The 22,780-nt window shown below is 46.7% G+C and overlaps 1 protein-coding gene across 3 annotated transcripts in view; it reads right to left on the bottom strand.

Annotated features, from left to right (window-relative positions):
* The window catches only part of LOC141087758 (chloride anion exchanger-like), a 158,816-nt gene that overhangs the window by 21,430 nt on the left and 114,606 nt on the right, over positions 1-22,780 (bottom strand). For all 3 annotated transcript variants that reach the window (XM_073573550.1, XM_073573552.1, XM_073573551.1), the window contains exon 13: positions 778-884. In XM_073573550.1, the coding sequence (XP_073429651.1) occupies positions 778-884 (107 nt within the window). The remainder of the gene's footprint in view (positions 1-777; positions 885-22,780) is intronic.

Below are 22,780 nucleotides of genomic sequence, written 5' to 3'. Positions count from 1 at the left end.
ACTTCTTGATAACACTGCGCACGGTAGACACAGGAACATTCAGGTCTTTGGAGATGGACTTGTAGCCTTGAGATTGCTCATGCTTCCTCACAATTTGGTTTCTCAAGTCCTCAGACAGTTCTTTGGTCTTCTTTCTTTTCTCCATGCTCAATGTGGTACACACAAGGACACAGGACAGAGGTTGAGTCATCTTTAATCCATGTCAACTGGCTGCAAGTGTGATTTAGTTATTGCCAACACCTGTTAGGTGCCACAGGTAAGTTACAGGTGCTGTTAATTACACAAATTAGAGAAGCATCACATGATTTTTCGAACAGTGCCAATACTTTTGTCCACCCTTTTTTTATGTTTGGTGTGGAGTTATATCCAATTTGGATTTAGGACAATTCTTTTTGTGTTTTTTCATTTAAGACAAATTTAATGAAGATACTAATACCAAAGAATTTGTGTTTGCAATCATTTTCAGGAAGAAACTGAGTATTATCTGACAGAACTGCAGGGGTGTCAATACTTTTGTCCACAACTGTAGTTACATAGGTTGAAGAATGACCTAGGCCCATCAAGTTCAACCTTTCTCCACCAATTACAAATTCTTTGTCACTTATTTATCAATGACCCACAATGCCATTTGTGATGTGGAAAGCTTCCAGCTGTTATAAATCCCCAATCTGCCATTTAGCAGCAGCGCTTGGAATTGCTCTATGTACAGTATGGTCTACTTCTTTTATTAGGCAATATTATAGGAATATTTAGGAAATTATAGCATAGTGCACTTACAATTGGGCACGGAATACCACTGTCAGCAGTTCGAATCCTACTCCCGCTGCCAGGCCGAGATCAAGGCCAAGTAAGACGGCAGCAAGAAAGGTCACCACCCATACCAACTGCAAAGGAGATAAAAGAACAATGATAACCCATTTACACTTGGTCACTCATGTATGAAGAATCAGGCTAACAAAAGTAGTTCACTAATAGAGATTATTTTTATAAATCTCATTACTGTGCTCAACAGGAATAGAAACATCTATGAAAACGGTTATGAATCAAAGAATATATCATCTTCAAGAGAACTTGTCAGCACAATTTTACAATATAAAGTAAAGCCATGGCTGTAATACCGATTACATTCATACATATGGTGAAGAAATCGGCTTTGTGGTTCTTCTTTAATCATTTGAAGTTTTATGTTAATTAGATTTCGGTGCACAGAGTCCGGACTGTACACGGGGTCTTCTCCCTGTCTGTAATTACTGGCCCCTCTGTCTGCCTCCAGCCTTTTGTTTACTTGTCTCCTCTGTTTGATCTCTCATCATTGAACTGTCATTCAAACACCGGAGGCAGGCAGAGGGGCCGGGAATCAAATGCTGATTACAGAACAACAAATTATTTCTTCATCAAAGGTATAAATGTATTTAGTATTACAGCAACCTTTAAAGTCATGTCTTTACACTACCAATGTAAGCAACTGATCCCATGGCTAAAAGGGCACCTTCAGATTTAGGCTGTAAGGACATGGACGTGGGTGTCATCCTCTTTGTATAACTCAACAATACTTGTCATTTTACTTGTTTAATACTTTTTCAGATACATAAGCCTTGCGGAATATATTTGTGCAATATAAAATGATTATAGTCTTTTGTCTGTAAATTCCAAATGTATTATGACACCTATTTAGTGGACATATTGCTGGCCTACTCTCTACCTGTAGATGTAAACACATTTTTTTATTTGAACTCGCTGTAATCTACATTATATGCTTGGAAAAACATAATCTCCATAATACGTAAACTGGAATTGCAACCCGAGCAGTATTGTGCAAAACAAATATGAGTGTCTCCGTGGTTATGCTTCTTTAAATGTTTTAGATACCGTTATCTAAATTACTTGGAGAAGGCAATTTACAGAGTTGAAAACTCTATGGACTCCCGTTTTATTACTATACTCATAGTAACACTTTGGACCTAAAGAAGCAATCGTATTAAGAAAACAACCTGCGTCTTGTCATTGTTTAAAACCCTCTTTCCTTTTTGGCAGCTCTTTAAAGGGTTCTGAAGTAATAGTCTATCAGCTTTCATTAATTATTGGCTCTGGCCCTTGGACATTGCACTATTTTTAACTGGCCGCTATCATAGATATTCCTTACAAGTAGTGATGAGTGAATTTGTTCGGATTCGGTTCCGAATACGATTGGAATAGAATATTGTTTTTGCAACATTCGTCGAACACAGCCGAACGTCATTAGAGTCAATGGGAGTAAAAATTACTGAATATGTTCGGAACCGAACATAAGACATACATTCGGCAAGAATAGTTTTCGAATATGGCACGAATATGTCAAAATCAGATTTGGGTCTAAAATCCGAATAAATTCGCTCATCTCTACTTACAAGTATAAAAAGAGTCTGAAAGTAAACTTTTATGGGTAACCAGTTCCTTACTATAACTGATCTTGCTATAATTAGGAAATTTTTTACATCCTTCAAAGATCTGGTCATTGATATATCTACTAATTTTCCATATTTAATGTACATAACAGAGGACAGAACAGTCATCAGAAATGGTGCACATTTCATTTCATGTGTTTTTCATATGGTTTTCTTCAGTTTTTACTATCAGTGATTTTCACGTATTAAAAAAAATTGCAAAGCTTCTCCTTTTTATTGCACTTTTAATACCTTCATAACCATGCGATTTTCCATTTTTGTGCATTTGTTTTTTTTCCTCCCTTTATTCCCAGAGAGATAACTTTTTACTTTTACTTTGAAATTGCAAATTCTACAAAATTTTTTTTTCTGTTTACCATGTATACTACATGGTAAAACTGACCTGCCATCATGTTTGTGCAGGTCAGTACTACAACGCAGACACCAAACATGTATAGTTTTTTTATTTAAGTGGTGAAATAAATTCAGAAATTTGTAAGAAAATTTTTTCCGCTTATGTCGCCATTTTGCAAGACCTGTAACATATTTATTTTTTGGGATAATGGGCTGTATGAGGGTTTTTTTGTGCCCTGAGCTGATGTTTTTATTGATACCATTTTGGGGTAGATAGAATGTTTTGATCGCCTCTTATTGCACTTTATTGAGAATTGTTGTGGCTGCCAAAAAATGTAATTCTGGCATTTTGATTTTTTTCGTCTTTATGCTGTTTACTAGAGTTGAGCGAAATGGGTCGGTCAAATTCATAAGTCGCCGACTTTCGCTAAAGTCGGGTTTCATGAAACGAAACCCGACCATAGCGTGAGGTCGGCTATGAGGTCGGCGACCAGAGCGCCAAAGTTGCGTTTCAAATGATGCTTCAAGTGCCCTTTTTCAGCCAATGATGGAGGACGCACACTGTGGGCAACACGATGACATGGGCAGCGGTCACCACCATCTTTGAGAAGGGCATGCAAGTGATTGGCTTGCTTTGTGTGGCGTCACAGGGGCTATAAAAGGGCGTGCACACCGACCACCATCTTACTTCTGCCGATCTTAGCATAGGGATAGGTTGCTGCTGCTGATTCTGAATAAGGGAGAGCATTAGGCAGGGAAGAAGAAAAAAAAATTGCTTCTGCTGGTAGCGATTTTCACTGTACAACACAACAGTTTGTGTGCAGTGACAGGGGAGGATATATTTTTTGTGCATCAGCTCTGTTGGTTATTAGGCTGCCTTATAAGGCTCTCTGATAGCTGCATTGCTGTTTGCACACTGCTGTGCAAACTGCTTTTTTAAAAGCAAAAATACTTTTCTTCCTCTTTTCTGCACAGTTACCAAGCGTTCATTTTTCCACACTTTTGTGTGCAGCAGTCCTGCTTATTAGGCTGCCTGCTGCCATACTTGGACTGAGAGCATCATTGTCAGCCTCCTAAAATCTCTAGGGAGATTCAAATTCTCCCCAATACTATATACACCTTGTACCTTGTCATACACCAGCCAATTTCAGCCTGTTAAACTGAGGTGTAATCTATAGTGGGCCTGAGATAATAGTTCAGCCTCCTAAAATCTCTAGGGAGATTCAAATTCTCCCCAATACTATATACACCTTGTACCTTGTCATACACCAGTCAATTTCAGCCTGTTAAATTGAGGTGTAATCTATAGTGGGCCTGAGATAATAGTTCAGCCTCCGAAAATCTCTAGGGAGATTCAAATTCTCCCTGATACTATATACACCTTGTACCTTGTCATACACCAGCCAATTTCAGCCAGTTAAATTGAGGTGTAATCTATAGTGGGCCTGAGATAATAGTTCAGCCTCCTAAAATCTCTAGGGAGATTCAAATTCTCCCCAATACTATATACACCTTGTACCTTCTCATACACCAGCCTATTTCAGCCTGTTAAATTGAGGTGTAATCTATAGGCCTGAGATAATAGTTCAGCCTCCTAAAATCTCTAGGGAGATTCAAATTCTCCCCAATACTATATACACCTTGTACCTTGTCATACACCAGCCAATTTCAGCATGTTCAATTAAGGTGTAATCTATAGTGGGCCTGAGATAATAGTTCAGCCTACTAAAATCTCTAGGGAGATTCAAATTATCCCCAATACTATATACACCTTGTACCTTGTCATACACCAGCCTATTTCAGCCTGTTACATTGAGGTGTAATCTATAGTGGGCCTGAGATAATAGTTCAGCCTCCTAAAATCTCTAGGGAGATTCAAATTCTCCCCAATACTATATACACCTTGTACCTTGTTTTACAGTACCATATAGCTGGTGGTATTTTGGGTAAATTTTCCCAAAACTGATGAAGTATGGTGGAAGAGGCCGTGGAAGTGGGCGGGGGTTGGCAGCTGGTACTGATGGTGGTGGTGGTGCATCTGCTGGTAGTGGCAAAAGCACAATAGCACCTAAGGCAGGAGGTGTTGAGCCTGCGTCATCGTCTGACTCCACAAGGCCTCGAAGGCTCCCTTTTCTGGGAGTAGGTAAACCGCTTTTAAAGCCGGAGCTTCAGGAACAAGTTTTGGCTTACATTGCTGACACAGCCTCCAGCTCTATCACCTCCTCTTCTGAAGTTTCAAAAAATAAAAGCACTGAGTCGTCAGTGGAGGCTCCTGGTCAGGAACAACACCTTTCCTTGTGTCCTTCACCCCTACCAAAAGTGAAGGATGTGGCAGGCCACACTACAGATTACTCCATGGAGCTCTTTTCACATACCATCCCGGGGTTATCAAGTCAAATTGTGAATTCCCCAGTCCAAGATGAATCTGACATGGAGTGCACTGATGCACAGCCACTGCTAGATTTTTCTGCTGGTACATTCACTCAGAGCACTACATTGTCCTTGCAGTGTACTGAGCCAGAATCTGACCCTGATGAAACTCAGGTGCCCCTTCCCACATACTATACCACCTTACACGGTGACACAGAGGAAGGTGCACATGAAATTGAAGAGGAGGTGATGGATGACGCAGTTGTTGACCCAGATTGGCATCCATTGGGGGAAGAGGGTGCCGCTGCAAATAGCTCAGAAGAGGAGGAGGAGGATCCGCAGCAGGCATCGACATCGCAACAGCTATCTGGCAGGCCCGTAGCAGTCCAAAAATGGATTACAAAAACCAAAAGAGTTGCAGGACAGCTTGGCCAGACGGTCAAATTAGCACAGCGTGCAAGGCCTCAAAATGTCTTCCATAGTAGGAAGAGTGCAGTGTGGCACTTTTTGAACATAATCCTAATGATCAGGCAAAGGTTATCTGTAAGAAATGCGCAAAGATCTTTAGCCGAGGGAAAATTCTGAGAAATTTGAATACCAGTTGCATGCTTAGACATTTAACCACCATGCACTTGCAATCGTGGATGGACTACCAAACCTCACGTACCACATGTGCACCTGCTCTGAATGAAGGAAGTCAGCAACGCTACATTGCTTCCCCCACTGTAAGCCCACCGGTTAGCACACCACCAGCAGCAAATGTTGAGGTGTCGAAACAAGGCCAAAGCAGTCAGGGAATCACAATGTTATTGCTACGAAAGACTGAATCTAGGCCGTCAGCAAGACCACCAACACCATCACCATCACCAACCCTCTCTCGGTCCGCCATGTCCACCACTAGTTCCACCATATGCAGCTCTCAAGTCCAGCTCACCCTACCAGAGACTCTGAGTAGGACAAGAAAGTACTCATCCTCTCATCCACGTACACTGTGTTTGAATGCCCACATTTCCAAACTAATCTCGTTAGAGATGATGCCCTACTAGTTGGTTGAAAGCAAAGCTTTCAGTGAGCTCATTGTTAGGAACGGCGGAACGCACTAAATAAAAATAAATAATAAAGTGCGTTCGCCGCTCGGGGTCCACAGTGCAGTAGGTGTAACAACTGCTGCTGAGTGATGACCGAGGAGCAATATTGCGGTATGATGCAAATGGGTTCAACTTCATCCGGAGTGCGCAGTGCGGGCTCGGTTCACACACAGAGGTGCCGCAACAAAAACAAACATAGCACTGAACCTGTTAGTGACACAGGCTTCAGATAAATGCACACATGGTATCTGGTCACAGGAGCAGGACCCAAGACTGAGGAGCTGCGTCCCTCTAGACCTACCGTGTGTGCGGCGTCGCTGCTACGAACGCCAAGAAGGGCTGCAACTGCAGTGTGGCATAGGACACTGCCGCTTGATGACAAAGCCAGATAGCAAGCGCGATGTCGGACGCTAGCGTAGCGGTGCGGTGAGCACAGTGGCTAAAGGCTTGCCACTGACTGGCGCAGACTACTGAACTAATTCCCTATCACCATGCGTAATATCAGATGGAAGAGGTTTCAAATGAGTCAGTCACCAGAATCATATATCCGTCACCATTCACACATAGCAAGTATAGTCTACACTAGCGCATGGCGGAACAGCCATGCGCGCCTTTTATAGTAGCCGGGATCTTCTGCACGCTTCCAGATCTCTGAGATGGACCAATGAGAACTGGAGCGGGACCTGAGCACATGACTCCCGATCTCCAATGGGAGATCGTCCCATGAGCATGCCCAGTAAGAAGACAGAAGGATTTAGCCTCAGGAGAGATTTGCTGCAAGGCAATCTCCTCTGTAGTGGAAAAATAGGAGGAGAGTGCAGAATGTGAGGATCTGGATCCCTGCTGAGTAAACGCAGAAATCCGACTCCTAACATTACCCCCCCTCCTAGGGCCCCCCCTCCCTGAGCCTAAAGATCCACCAACTTATGCCCGTAAGAGGTATAGGCCTCAGACTCGTCCGCAGCCAAGTCTGATGTCCTGGTAGATGACAGAGAGACCCGGGACACGTTGAAGGCCTCAGGGGTGGCAAGATCGCCAGGTCTGAGAAGGGACCCGTGGGAGACAGCTGGAGCGGAAGTTAAAGTGGAACGCCACCGTGTGTCGGCAGGCATCTCCGCTCTTCGCTTAAGGAGGCTATTCCGAGCACAAAAGGCGCAGGCCCGAATATATTTTTTAACATCCCGAGCCCTGTGCAGCCACCAGTAAGACCCTGCCAGGAGTTTTGTGGTCTGCATATAGCCACAGTGACCACCCCTCCTGGACGTAAGTGCCCAGGCAAGAACCTTCGGCCGAAGGTGGGGAGGAACAAGGGTCTTACCCAGTGGTACAGAATTTGTCCGTTGTGGGGCACTGTTGTTCTGAGACACCGCGTGTTGACAAATAAAATTGCGACTGGAGTCTTGTGCCAGACACGCCTGGAGAACAACACGAAACACCTCCATGGGCTCTGGGGGTGGAACCTCTGGCTCGGGTAGTTTCAGAGGCTCAAAAAATTGGGAGCCGGAGTAACCTTCCGTTTGGATTGAGCACGCTTCATACCGCGCTCCGAAAAACGGAGGTCAATGCGGGTGGAAATGGCAATCAGCTCTTCCAAACTGGCAGGAACCTCTCTAGTGGAGAGAGCATCTTTAACGTGCTCCGCCAAACCTCTCCAAAACACAGGGATGAGGGCTTTATTGGACCACTCCAACTCGGAAGCCAATGTCCGAAAACGCACGGCATACTGACTAACCGAGAGAGCACCCTGAGTCAAAGCAAGAAGCTGAAGAGAGGTATTGTGCGTGACCCGTGGACCGAGGAAGACCTGCTTAATAGCTGTAAGAAAGGGAGCAGCGGTCCGGACCTCTGGGTCACCACGCTCCCATAGTGGCGTAGCCCACTCCAACACTTTGCCCGACAGCAGGGAAACAATAAACCCCACCTTGGCCCGTTCCGTAGGGAATTGCGCAGCCTGTAACTCCAGATGAATGGAGCACTGGCTGATGAAACCCCTACAGGAGGCGCCATCGCCAGAAAATTTATCGGGCAACGGGAGGCGGGTAACTGTTGGCGCGGGGGAGGACGTGGACATACGGGAAACCACGTCTGTGATTGCCTTTACAGCAGCTTCGGTGGATTGTGCAGCTGAGAGAGCCCTCTCAAGAGTGGCCAGCCAACCCTCAAGCTGCCGAATACACTGTAAGAGTTGCTGCTGTTCTGCCATCACTAGCCAAACCCTGGAGCTAGTATAATGCTAGGAACAGCGGAACGCACTAAATAAAAATAAATAATAAAGTGCGTTTGCCACTCGGGGTCCACCGTGCAGTAGGTGTAACCACCGCTGCTGAGTGATGACCGAGGAGCAATACGGCGGTTTGATGCACACGGGTTCAACTTCACCTGGAGTGCGCAGAGCGGGCTCTGCTCTCACACAGAGGTGCCGCAACAAAAACAAACAAAGCACTGAACCTGTTAGTGACACAGGCTTCAGATAAATGCACACACGGTATCTGGCCACAGGAGCAGGACCCAAGACAGAGGAGCTGCGTCCCTCTAGACATACTGCTGCGGATGCCAAGAAGGGCTGCAGCTGCAGCGCGGCATTGGACACTGCCACTCGACGACAAAGCCAGATAGCAAGCGCGATGTCGGACTTTAGCGTAGCGGTGCGGTGAGCACAGTGGCTAAAGGCTTGCCACTGACTGGCGCAGACTACTGAACTAATTCCCTATCACCATGCGTAATATCAGAGGGAAGGGGTTTCAAATGAGTCAGTCACCAGAATCATACATCCGTCACCATTCACACATAGCAAGTATAGTCTATACTAGCGCATGGCGGAACAGCCATGCGCGCCTTTTATAGTAGTCGGGACCTTCTGCACGCTTCCAGATCTCTGAGATGGACCAATGAGAACCGGAGCGGGACCTGAGCACAGGACTCCCGATCTCCAATGGGAGATCGTCCCATGAGCATGCCCAGTAAGAGGACAGAAGGACTTACCCTCAGGAGAGATTTGCTGCAAGGCAATCTCCTCTGCAATCTCCTCTGCAGTGGAAAAATAGGAGGAGAGTGCAGAATGTGGGGATCTGGATCCCTGCTGAGTAAACACAGAAATCCGACTCCTAACACTCATGGCCTACGCAGTACCATGCTATGACCTACCCAGTTGGCACTTCTTTTCTCGAAAAGCCATCCCAGCCCTCCACCTGCATGTGAAAGACCGCATTGTCCATGCACTCAAGCAATCAGAGAGTGGAAAGGTGCACCTCACAACAGATGCATGGTCCAGTAGGCATGGCTAGGGCCTAGTGTTGAGCGACTTTTGGTTTTTTAGGGTCGAGTTTCGTTTCATGAAACCCGACTTTTCCAAAAGTCGGGTCGAGCAAAATCGGCCGACTATAGGGAAAAGTTGGGGTCGTCGCGAAACACGAAACCCAATGTAAGTCAATGGAGAATTAAAGTCGACAGTGAGAGGAGGACAGGAAACACACCAACAGTGCCCATTTGAATGCCAAAAGCATAAATTCTTGTTACTGAAGCTTGTCAACCTTAATTAACTTCATAATACTAGTTACGCACTGAAAAATGGGGGTTATTTGGCTACAGTTGTGGGGGAGGGAGGGCTGGCTCCAGGTTTTCGTGGGCCCAGGGCCAAAGAGCGCCCCTTTAACACATACCACAACTCATGATGCTCCGATACAGCAGAGAAATAGCAGTATAGTACAATGAAAAATACTTCACTTCTTACATCTCATGACTGATATCCATTTTAAATTCTCCAATACCTCCAAAAACGGACAGTATATAACTCCATACAGTATTATGGCCAGCGCTTAGTGCGCTATACAGAGTAATGAGGCCCATATATTTCTCCATACGGAATCATTATTCCCATATAATGTTTCAAACCGTATATGATGAGTTCCACATAATGCTACAGTATATGTTGGTCCCAATGTATGAAGCTCCACTGTCTTATGGGCCCAAATAATGCTCCATATATAATGGGCCCCATTTCTACTGCTCTAGTGTATAATGCCCTGTAATGCCCTGTAATAATGCCCTGTAATGCCCTGTAAATGCTGCTCCAGTGTCTGATGTCCACCTTTGGAATGCTCCAGTGTATGGTGGGCCCCATATATCATTCACCAGAGTATAGTGCTCCCCAAAAATTGCTGTCCCAACATTGAAAACAATTACATAAGTCTCCTTGCGAGGGAATCCCTGCACTACTCTGAACTCCTTGTCGTCCCCATCTTCCATCTCACTGCACTTGGCTGTTTAGGCCCTCCCACCGGCAGAGACACTTTTGCGTACTATGCGGTGCCCTGTGCCAGTGCCATCGCCCATGAGTATGCCCCCCCACCTGCTCAAGGAACCTGCACTTTCATCTGCACCTTCCTCTTTGTCACCGTGTAAGGTGGTATAGTATGCGGGAAGGGGAACCTGAGTTTCCTCTGGGTCAGATTCTGGCTGTGTAGAGTGCGAGGGGAATGTAGTGGTCTGGGTCAATGTACCAGCAGCATCATCCAGCAGTGGCTGGGCCTCAGTGCACTTGTGGCATCCCCAAGAGTACGGTCGCCACTGTGGCATTGCCTTCCTCCTAGGGAGTGTGTTGTCAAGCTTGGGAGCCACGAAGGATCTCTCTAGCAGTGAAACCAACACACAACACATTTCCCACTCCAGGCCAGCAGGGAGACCTCTGAACCTGACTGCTGAGGAGCTGCTCTCTGTGGTCGGGAGGAGGTAAGTTAGGGCACTCTGTGCAGGGAAGGGGAAGTGTGTGGACATGAGAAGGGGAGCTGGAGGATGAGCAGAGTTAAGGCTCACTCCTAGCTGGAGTGCATGGTCCGGATTCCGGTCTCCGAGTTTGTAGGGACACTGACGTTCCTGCAGCAGAAACCGGGGGAAGTAGCAGCTATAAATGCTCTGTACCCAACTAAGGCTCGGAGGCCCCAGCATCGACGTGTGCGAGGCAGAAGGAAAAGGCTACAGCTGTCTGCCATACAAGTAAAGTCTGAGGAACATCTGTTAGACAGGAGGCGTTTCAGTGAACCACGGTCCTGTGAGTGCTTCCCCTACAAGCGCTAGAAAGGAGACGTTCAGGAAGGTCTATGTTGGCGGAATGTTGGAAGGGAGCTTTCCATTCTGGTCCCGGAGGTTGACAGAGGTCCTGACCCGGAGGACACAGCACAGAGGCAGGCATCTGTGTAACCTGCAGATTGTGAGTAAAGCTTTGGAACTGCACGCTCTGGTGTCCTACAGTTATTCCAGCACCGCTACATCTGGGTACCAGCACCTACACCGCCTGTGCCTTTCCCCCATCACTACATCTACACTTCCCTGGGACTCCAGCTCCACCTGTGGGGAGCTTCACCATCTTTGCTGCACAACACCATCAGTCCCAGAGGACCTGCATGCAGCGCCGGCCTAACATCTATGTTGCCGAACACCACAGGTGGCGTCAAACTATCTATATAAACTCTTTACCATTATACCACGCCATTTACATGGGCGCCCAGGGCCACCGTCCGGGTCACTGCTGCTGTGACACATCCCACTGACACCGGCCCGGTACCGAGTACCCCACAGCCCTGGGAGGGCGACCCATATGCCGACTGCTGATCGGGCGGCGTTATTCCCACGTACCTCCAAACAGCGTCCTTGAAGGCAAAGTTTTTGGTTTCCGGGGGCAGTATGATTGCAAAGCTGAACCTTAAAGGAATGTCCAAAAGGGCACCACCAGGAGTGGAGCCTGTGGATTAATTGGACTGCACCCGGGAAACCACTACCATACAAGCTACAGAAAAGATGGACAGATTGCAAGCCTTGTCGATTCTGTGTGTGGTGTGGTATGTCCGTTTGTAGTTGTGCTAGCGATTTCTCAGCTTTATTCCGTTAACGACCGAGACTCCGGCATGGCCCCGCGGTACGCGTCAAGCTTACTAGAGGGATACGCGAGGCTGTGGCACGTGAGATCGAGCAATAACAGGTCTAGCATTCCAGTACATGTCCGGGGCTGCATGCACGCTACACTGAAAGGACCAGCTTTTGTCGCTTACAGGTGCAGATAACCTGATGAACTCCGTTAGTGATGGGGATCTGAGATTCAGATTATTCCCCGCGAACGATGATTTCCCAGTAAGTTCAGGTCAACCGCAACTCCGGAGTTAGGCCTAACCATCATTCCTGAAAAAATTACGTGTCCAAACCACAGGTGCTGTAGCTTGCTTAACAGCTCGGCAGCCGTTCTCAGGCCCAGTATGGATTCAACAACATTGTAGAAAGTTGATAAAGGGTACAGTTTCACCGGATAACACGTATATATGTAGCCTAGTTTACACATTAAAAATATATGTCTATAGATCAGGAGGCAGACTCAGATGTTCTCAGGCCCAGTATGGATTTGACCAGATTGTACAAAGTTGAGAAAGGGTACTTTATCACTGGATAGCAGGTATATATAGCATAGTTTAAACATGTAAAATCTCCGTGTTCTCAGTATGGATTACACAGCAATCTAAAAAGTGGAAAAAAGGAAATGCATTTGAGGCGTACACAACTATATACTTTTGGTGTTATTTTTAAATCTTCATATATATTTCTGTCTCAGTAATACAGTCCAGCCTCTCCGCAATAGGAAATGAGATGCATACAATTAGTGACATAAATGCTATTGATTGCAGAAATCTAGGAATTATTATTCACGGGAAAAACTTCCGTCACAATTCTCATAGGCGATGCTGACCCTCAATTAATTTGTGTGTTGAGACAGTGAAAACATTTTTTTGTGAATAAAGTCTTGCTGTATCGCACTTCCGTTGATTCCATCACTGTTACTCATCTCAATCCAATTTTTATCACAGGGAGCGATGTAAACATGGTGCTCACTGGCTATCATGATCTGTCACGTAACTTTGGAGTGCAAAAGACAGAAGCCACAAGCCGTAGGCGATTCTATTTGATTGGCATGAGAGGGCACATTTTGAAATGTGCGCCGGAATGTCACACGTTTGTGAGTAGGAAAACTGTGAAAGCTGATGATAAACCACCACTGCATGTAATTGTGAGTCGACGTCCATAAGAAATGGAAGCCACTGATCATCTGGAGCTAGAGCCCGGCCAGCAGGACAGGGCATAGCTACATCTTAACCATTATCTTTCAGTTCAATCAATTTGTAGTGGCAGTCCTAGTGAAGGATTTGACAGCCCAGACTACACAGTGGAGGAGCAGGGAGAGGTAAACATTGCAAATGCTGGGGCCCTGCCCAAGCAAGGGGGGCACACTCGTGGGCGTCGGTACTGGCACTGGGCCCCTCATAGTACGGCGGTGTGTCTGACGGCGGGTGTGCACCCCAACCGTCAGAGACACTTGATTGCACTATGAGGGACCCTGTGCCAGTGCCCGAGCCCAAGAGTCGGCCCACCCACCTGTCCAGGGCAACGGCACTCGCACGGTTTTGTGCGCTAGGTGGTGACCCCGGCCATGGAGGGGGGCCGCCCACTTAGGGAGGTTTACAAAGTGGCATATGTAGATGTGGGTCATTCAGCTGCTGCAAAAGGCGAAATAGGTCAAGTTCGCGGAATAGGAGGAGGACCAAAGCAAGCCATTTTTCTGGCAACCTATGTGTCATCAAGGGAAGGTGGGGCAAAATCCTTGGAAACCCATGCATGGTTCATTTTAATGAAGGTTAGATCATCCACATTTTGGGTTGATAGACGGGTCCTTTTTTCTGTCAGGATTGATCCAGCTGCACTGAAGACTATTTCCGATAGCACACTTGCAGCTGGGAAAGCGAGCTCCTGTAAGGCATATTGTGCGAATTCAGGCCAGGTGTCCAGTTTAGCGGCCCAATAGTCAAAGGGGAATGACCTGTGTGGGAGAACATCGATATGGGAGGAAAAGTAGTTGTTAACCATAGTTGACAACTGCTGTCTCCTGTCACTTTCCATCGATGCAGTATTACCAGTTGTGTGAGCGGTCCGTGAAAAATCAGCATTGTCATGAAACCCCTGTCTCCAACGCCACTTCTGCTGTGTGCACCACGAACACCTCTGCCAAGCTGCCCCCGGCCCGTACGGCTGGATGGGGCAGGCCATACTAATGATTACTCCATGGAGTTTTCACATACCATGCCTGGATTATCAAGTGAAATGGTGAATTACCCAGGCCAAGATGAATCTGACATGGAGTGCACTGATGCACAGCCACTGATAGTTGATTCTGCTGGTACATTCACTCAGAGCACTACATTGTCCTCGCAGTGTACAGAGCCAGATTCTGACCCTGATGAGACTCAGGTGCCCCTTCCCGCACACTATACCACCATACACAGAGGAAGGTGCACATGACATTGAAGAGGAGGTGATGGATGACCCAGTTGTTGACCCAGATTGGCATCCATTGGGGGAAGAGGGTGCTGCTTCCAATAGCTCAGATGAGGAGGAGGAGCATCCAGCAGACATCGACATCGCAACAGCTGTTATCTGGCAGGCCCGGAGCACTCCAAAGACAGGTTCCAAAAATCAAAAGAGTTGCTGGACAGCTTGTCCAGAGGGTCAAAATATCACAGCGTGCTAGGCCGCAAAATGTCTGCCAAAGTAGGAAGAGTGCAGTGTGGCACTTTTTTGAGCAAAATCCTCATGATCAGGCCAAGGTTATCTGTAAGAAGTGCGCAAAGACCTTTAGCCGAGGGAAAAATCAGAAAAATTTGAATACCAGTTGCATGCTTAGACATTTAACCAGCATGCACTTGCAAGCGTGGACAAAACACCAAACCTCAAGTACCACATGTGCAACTGATCACAAAGAAGGTAGTCAGCAACACTACATTGTTTCCCCCACTGTAAGCCCACCGGTTAGCTCAGCAGCAAATGTTGAGTTGTCGTTGCAAGGCCACAGCAGTCAGGGAATCCCACTGTTATATCAACGAAAGACTGAATCTAGGCCATCAGAAAGAACACCAACTCCATCACCATCATCAACCCTCTCTCAGTCCGCCCTGTCCACTGCTACTTCCACCATATGCAGCTCTCAAGTCCAGCTCACCCTCCCAGACACTATGAGTAGGTCAAGAAAGTACTCAGTCTCTCATCCGTGTACACTGGGTTTGAACGCCCACATTGCCAAACTAATCTCGTCAGAGATGATGCCCTATCGGTTGGTGGAAAGCGCAGCTTTCCGCGAACTCATGGCCTATGCAGTACCATGCTATGACCTACCCAGTCGCCACTTTTTCTCTCGCAAAGCCATCCCAGCCCTCCACCATCATGTGAAAGACCGCATTGTCCATGCACTCAAGCAGTCAGTGAGTGGAAAGGTGCACCTCACAACTGATGCATGGTCCAGTCGGCATGGCCAGGGCCGTTACGTGTCCATCACTGCGCACTGGGTTAATGTGGTGGATGCAGGGTCCACAGGGGACAGCGGTGGTGGGACAGTGCTGCCTAGCCCACGGTATAGGAAACAGTTGGCTGTAGGCGTTCGACCCTCCTCCTCCTCCTCCAGAAGCGAAAGCTCGTCCACAGAGCGCAGTCGTACGAGCACTCCATCTGCAGCTGCCACTGTTGCACACGAGGTGTCCCCCTATCGAGCAGCTAGTGGAAAGCGTCAGCAGGCTGTGTTGCAGATGATGTGTTTGGGCGACAGACACACTGCTGAGGTGCTGGCCGAGTACTTTCAGCGACAAACAGTCATGGCTGGGCAGTGTACATCTAGAGGCAGGCAAGGTAGTTAGTGATAACGGCCGTAATTTTGTGGCAGCCATAGCCCTTTCAAAACTCAGCCACATACCTTGCTTGGCTCACACCTTGAACCTGGTGGTGCAGTGCTTCCTCAATAATTATCCGGAGTTAACAGCCCTGCTCCAGAAGGTGCGAAGACTGTGCGCGCACATCCGCCGGTCGCCTGTACACTCCATTCGTATGCAGAAGCTGCAGCGATTGCTCCACCTTCCCAACCACCGCCTCATTATCGACATTGCAACAAGGTGGAACTCCACCCTGCACATGGATGAGCGGCTGTGCGAGCAGAGGCAGGCCATAATGCATTTGTGGGAGGATACACGGACAGGCACTTTGAGAGCAGACATGGAGTTGACAGGTGTGCAGTGGTCGAAGCTGAAAGACCTCTGTAAAGTCCTTTAGTGTTTTGAGGAATGCACACGGCTGGTAAGCGCAGATGACGCCATCCTAAGCATGAGCATCCCACTTATGCATCTGCTTATGCAAACTTTGATGCACATTAAGGAGCAGGCGTCTGCAGCCGAGGAGGAGGGAAGCCTTGATGACAGTCAGCCATTGTCTGCTCAGGGAACTCTCCTGGACGAGGTGGAGGAAGAAGAGGAAGAGGAGGAGGAGGATGATGGTGATGATTATTTAGGGGAGGAGGATGCTTCTCAGGGGGCAAGAGAAAATGTTGGCGTGGCAAGGTCAGGTACAGGGTTTGTACGTGACTGGAGGAATGTGGATTTGCCAGAAAGTGCTCCTCCATCCAGCACTCGCAGTGCATCATTGACACCTGGAACATTGGCCCACATGTGTGATTATGCCTTGCAGATCCTAAAAAGGGACTCCCGCATTGCCAAAATGATGAACGATGACGACTACTGGTTGGCCAGCATCCTGGATCCACACTATAAAGGCAAATTCCAAAACATCATGCCACAGGAGAACCTAGAGCTAATATTGGCTAACAAACAAGCAACTCTGGAAAACCGTTTGTTTGAGGCATTCCCAGCACACAGCAGCGGTGATGGTTCTCCCACGAGCCGTAGGGGGCAACATGGAAGAGGTGTTCATGGTGGACACATTCGAAGTGGCGTTGGAGACAGGGGTTTCATGACCATGCTGTGGACTGATTTTTCAAGTACCGCTCACATGACTGGTAATACTGCATCGATTGAAAGTGACAGGAGACAGCAGTTGTCAACTATGGTTACTAACTACTTCTCCCATATCGATGTTCTTCCTCACAGGTCATTCCCCTTTGACAATTGGGCCTGTAAACTGGACACCTGGCCTGAATTGGCACAATATGCCTTACAGGAGCTCGCTTGCCATGCTGCTAGTGTGCTATCTGAAAAAGTCTTCAGTGCTGCTGGATCAATCCTGACAGAAAAAAGGACCCGTCTGTTGACCCAAAATGTTGAAGATCTAACCTTCATTAAAATGAACCATGCATGGGTTTCAAAGGATTTTATCCCACCTTCCCCTGACAACACATAGGTTGCCAGAAAAATGGCTCGCTTTTGTCCTCCTCTTCCTCGGACTTCTCCAATTACTCCATTTGCAGCTGCTGAATGTCCAACATCAACATATGTCTTTTTTTCAACCTCCCTAATTGGGCTGCCTCCCCCCCGGGCCGGGGTCACCACCTGGCGCACGCACCCGTGTGAGTGCCGTTGCCCTGGACAGGTGGGTGGGCCCACTATTGGGCGACGGCACTGGCACAGGGTCCCTCATAGTACAATCAAGTATATCTGATGGTAGGGGGGAAAACACCCGCCGCCAGACACACCGGCGTACTATGAGGGGCCCTGTGCCAGTACCGCCGCCTACGAGTAGGCCCCCTGCTTGCTCAGGGCCCCAGCACTTGCAATACTTACCTCTCCCTGCTCCACCGCTGTGCAGTCTGGGCTGTTAAATCCTTCACTGGGACTGTGACTACAAACTTGGTGAACTGATAGATGACGGTTAAGACGTAGCTATGCCCTGTCCTGCTGGGCTCTATCTTCAGATGATCAATGGTTTCCATTTGTTATGGACGTCGACTCACAATGAGATGCAGTGGTGGTTTATCATCAGCTTTCACAGTTTTCCTACTCACAGACGTGTGACATTCCTGCCCACATTTTTAAATGTGTCCTCTCATGCCAATCCAATAGAATTGCCTACGGCCTGTGGCTTCTGTCTTTTGAACTCCAAAGTTACCTGACAGATCATGATAGGCAGTGAAGACCATGTCTACATCTCTCCCTGTGATCACAATTTGATGGAGATGAGTAACGGTGATGGGATTCACGGTACTGCGATACAGCAACCCTTTCTTCACAAAGAACTGTTTTCGCTGTCTCCAAAGACAAAGTAATTGAGGATCAGCATCGCCTCTGAGAATTCTCCCGGGAGTTTTTCCCATGATTAGTAATTCCAAAATTTCTGCAATCACTCGACTTTCCGTCTGTACTTGTATCCATCTCGTTTCCTCTTGCGGAGAGTCTGGACTGTCTTACTGAGACTGAAATATATATGAAGATTTAAAAATACCTCAACAGTGTATACTGGTGTACGCTTCAAATACATTACCGTTTTTCTACTTTTTAGATTCTTGTCTAATCCATACTGAGGCTGCGAGTGTCTTTGTCCGACTCCAGAAATATACACGGAGATTTTTAATGTTTAGACTATGCTATATATACCTGTTGTCCGGTGATACTGTACCCTTTCTCAACTTTCTACAATCTTGTCGAATCCATACTGGGCCAGAGACCATCTGAGTCTGCCTCCTGATTAGAGATGAGCGCTCTTCGAGTTGAACTGTTTGCCAAGTTCAAATTTGAGCTGTTTTGGGCGGTGTTCGAGCCGTTCGTCAAACCCTAACACTTTGCTTAAAATTCGGCTGTTCGAGGTTCCGTTTGAGAACGGTTCGTTCACCAAAATCGTAACTTTATTTTCACATTAATAATGGTTTTCAATGTTAATAGACAGTTTCATGGCATAGTAGCGGTGTCTGGTAGCCAGCGGTGTAGTACACCTGTCAAGGAGCTACACCGTGTGTGTTTCTAATAATTTTTTACTGCATCTTATCCAGAAAATCCTTTTGGGCCTTGTAGCACTGTCTGCTACTCAGCAGAGGAGCCCACCCATGAACCTAGCTATGCCGCCTGCTTATGAAAGAACCAGTTTTTGACTGCATTTAGCCCAGTTGATACTTTGGGCCTACAGCTGCTACTTCCTCCGGTTTCTGCTGCAGGACCGTCAGTGTCCCTACAAACTCGGAGACCGGAATCTGGACCATGCACTCCAGCTAGGAGTGAGCCTTAACTCTGCTCATCCTCCAGCTCCCCTTCTCATGTCCACACACTTCCCCTTCCCTTCACAGACTGCCCTAACTTCACTCCTTCCGACCACAGAGAGCAGCTCCTCAGCAGTCAGGTTCAGAGCTCTCCCTGCTGGCCTGGATTGGGAACTGTGTAGTGTGTTGGTTTAACTGCTAGAGAGATCCTTCATTGCGCCCAAGCATGACATCACACTCCCTAGGAGGAAGGTAATGCCACTGTGGCGACCGTTCTCCTGGGGGCGCCACAAGTGCACTGATGCCCAGCCACTGCTAGATGATTCTGCTGGTACATTGACCCAGACCACTACATTCCCCTCGCACTCTACACAGCCAGAATCAGACCCTGATGAAATTCAGGTTCCCCTTCCTGCATACTATACCACCTTACGCGGTGACAAAGAGGAAGGTGCAGATGAAAGTGCAGGTTCATTGAGCAGGTGGGGGGGCATACTCATGGGCGACGGCACTGGCACATGGCCCCTCATAATACGCAAAAGTGTCTCTGCCGGTGGGAAGGGAGGGCCCACCGGGAGGGCCCACCGGAGGGCCCACCCACCCGCCGTCAGACACACCGCCATACTATGAGGGGCCCTGTGCCAGTGCCATCGCCAACGAGTGGGCCCCCCTACTTGCTCAGGATCACAGCACTTGCAAAGTTGAAATACTTACCTCTCCCTGCTCCACCGCCATGACGTCTTCTGCGTTTCCTGACAGTGACATTCTGGTCAGAGAGCGCGATGACATCACGTCTGTACGCCCTCTGCCTAAACAGTCAGAGTGCAGAGACATGGAAGATGGGGATGACGAGCAGTCCAGAGTTCAGGAATTCCCTAGTGAGGAGACTTATTTAATTGTTTTAAAGGTTGGGAGCAATTTTTGGGGAGCGCTATACTCTGGAGAATGAGATATGGGGCCCACCATATACTGAGCATTCCAAAGGTGGACATGAGACACTGGAGCAGCATTTACAGGGCCCATTATACACTGGTGCATTAGAAATGGGGCCCATTATATATGGAGCATTATTTGGGCCCATAAGACACTGGAGCATCATCCATGGGGCCCATCATATACTGGAGCATTGTAAATGGGGCAGATTCTATATGGAGCATTATTTGGACCAATCGTACACTAGAGCATCATCCGTGAGGCCCATCATATGCTGGAGCTTTCCGAATGGGGGACATCAGACACTGGAGTAGCATTTACAGGGCCCATTATACACTGGAGCATTAGAAATGGGGCCCATTATATATGAAGCATTATTTGGGCCCATAAGACAGTGGAGCTTCATCCATGGGGACCAACATATACTGTAGCATTATGTGGAGCTCATCATATACTGTATCGAACATTATATGGGACCAATGATTCTGTATGGAGAAATATATGGGCCTCATTACTCTGTATGTCGCGCTATGCGGTGGCCATAATACTGTATGGAGTAATATACTGTCTGTTTTTGGAGCTATTGGAGAATTTAAAATGGATATCAGTCGTGTGATGTAAGAAGTGAAGTATTTTTCATTGTACTATACCGCTATTTCTCTGAAGTATCAGAGGATCATGAATTGTGGCATGTGTTAAAGGAGCCCAGTGACACTATTTGGCCCTGGGCCCACGAAAATCTGGAGCCAGCCCTACCCCCCCCACAACTTTAGCCAAATAACCCCCAGTTTTCAATGCCTAACTATTATCATAATGTAAATTAAGGTAGACAAGCTTAAGTAATAAGAATTGATGTTTTTTGCATTAAAATGGGCACTGTAGGTGTGTTTCCTGTCCTCCACTCACTGCCGACTTTTCTTCCCCATTGACTTGCATTGGTTTTCGTGTTTCAGTCGGCCTTTGACGTATCACGATAATCGGCCGATTGCGTTCGACCCGACTTTTGCGAAAGTCGGGTTTCATGAAGCCCGACTCGACCCGAAAAAAGGCAAAGTCGCTCATCTCTACTGTTTACCAGTCAGATTAATTTATTTTGTATTTTGACAGATTGAACTTTTACAAACACAGCGATACCAATATGTGTATTTTTCTGTTTTATTTTTAGTGGGGCAAAAGGGGGATGATTTAAACTTCTGTGTTTTTTTATTTTTTCATATTTTTAAAAACTTTTATTTCACTTTTTTCTGTGTTCTTGAAGCTGAAGAAGTCACGCTCTCCTATGCGTTCACAGCTGAATCATAATGACAGGCATGGGGGTCATCAACAGACCCCTGGCTGTCATGACCACCCATCGGCACATGACAATACCCTGTCACGTGATAATGGGGCGCTGATGGGAATGATGAATGTTGCTCTTACAGATTCCGCTGTCATCGATTGACAGTGGAATTTAACTCGTTAACAGCCAACGGAGGAGCACAGCTCCACCCGCAGCTGTTAAAGGCACATGATGGCTGATTAAATAAATATGCGTCAAATATTGTGAATAGGTTAATTACAGATAACAAACAGATGGTACAGAAATGTCACCCATGTGCTGTCCATGATTTTCACAAACCCATAGACTTGTATGGTTACTAGGGATGACTTAGAACAATGAGGGTAATGTACTAATTAAAAATAATAAAATGAAAATCCACAACCCCTCTAGAAATATGGATGGCAGACCATCCGGTGAAAGAACCCAATACCAATGAGTATGGTAGAAGATGATACTGACAGAGTGCCAAGTGGAAATAATATATACAGCAACACGTGAAGATAAATAAAAACACCTTTATTGATATATAAATGGGTGTACACTTAAATAAAATAAAAATAATAAAAAGGCATCCCAAATAAATGCGTAATAATGGATTATAATATCCTACAACATAGGGTAATATATATACCCATGAGGCACAGGCTCAAAAGGAATATGAAAAAAGAAAATTAAAATAAGTATTAATGGAACCTTAATAAAGCCCCCAAAAGGAATTGTGTATACAGTGCACCATATAATGATGAATATCCAAAAATTGTGTAAACACAGTATACAAAGAGTAATAAAGAATAATAATAACAACAACAACAGTGCAGACAATATGTAAAATAAAAGGTGCAATGGAAAAAATTGGTGTAGTGAACAAAAAAGAGACACTACAGGAGTGTCACATAATGTGAGAGGGGAAAGAAGTAATGGGAGCTGGAGATAAAATAATACCTAAAGAGCCGGAGGATGATGCCTGGGGATGCCTGAGAATGCGCCCCGACGCGCGTTTCGGAATAAAACTTCCTTCGTCAGGGGAATCCAATAGGCTAGGTTCACATTGCATTAGGGAAGGAAGTTTTATTCCGAAACGCACATCGGGGCGCGTTCTCAGGCATCCCCAGGCATCATCCTCCGCCTCTTTAGGTATTATTTTATCTCCAGCTCCCATTACTTCTTTCCCCTCTCACATTGTGTGACACTCCTGTAGTGTCTCTTTTTTGTTCACTGCACCAATTTTTTCCATTGCACCTTTTATTTTACATATTGTCTGCACTGTTGTTGTTGTTATTATTATTCTTTATTACTC

This window comes from Dendrobates tinctorius, unplaced genomic scaffold (assembly GCF_039654945.1).
Source record: "Dendrobates tinctorius isolate UK_male_01 unplaced genomic scaffold, ASM3965494v1 ptg000035l, whole genome shotgun sequence".
NCBI classification, from domain to species: Eukaryota; Metazoa; Chordata; class Amphibia; order Anura; family Dendrobatidae; genus Dendrobates; species Dendrobates tinctorius.
Note: the sequence above shows the minus strand (reverse complement) of the source record. Positions and strands in the feature narration are given on the sequence as shown.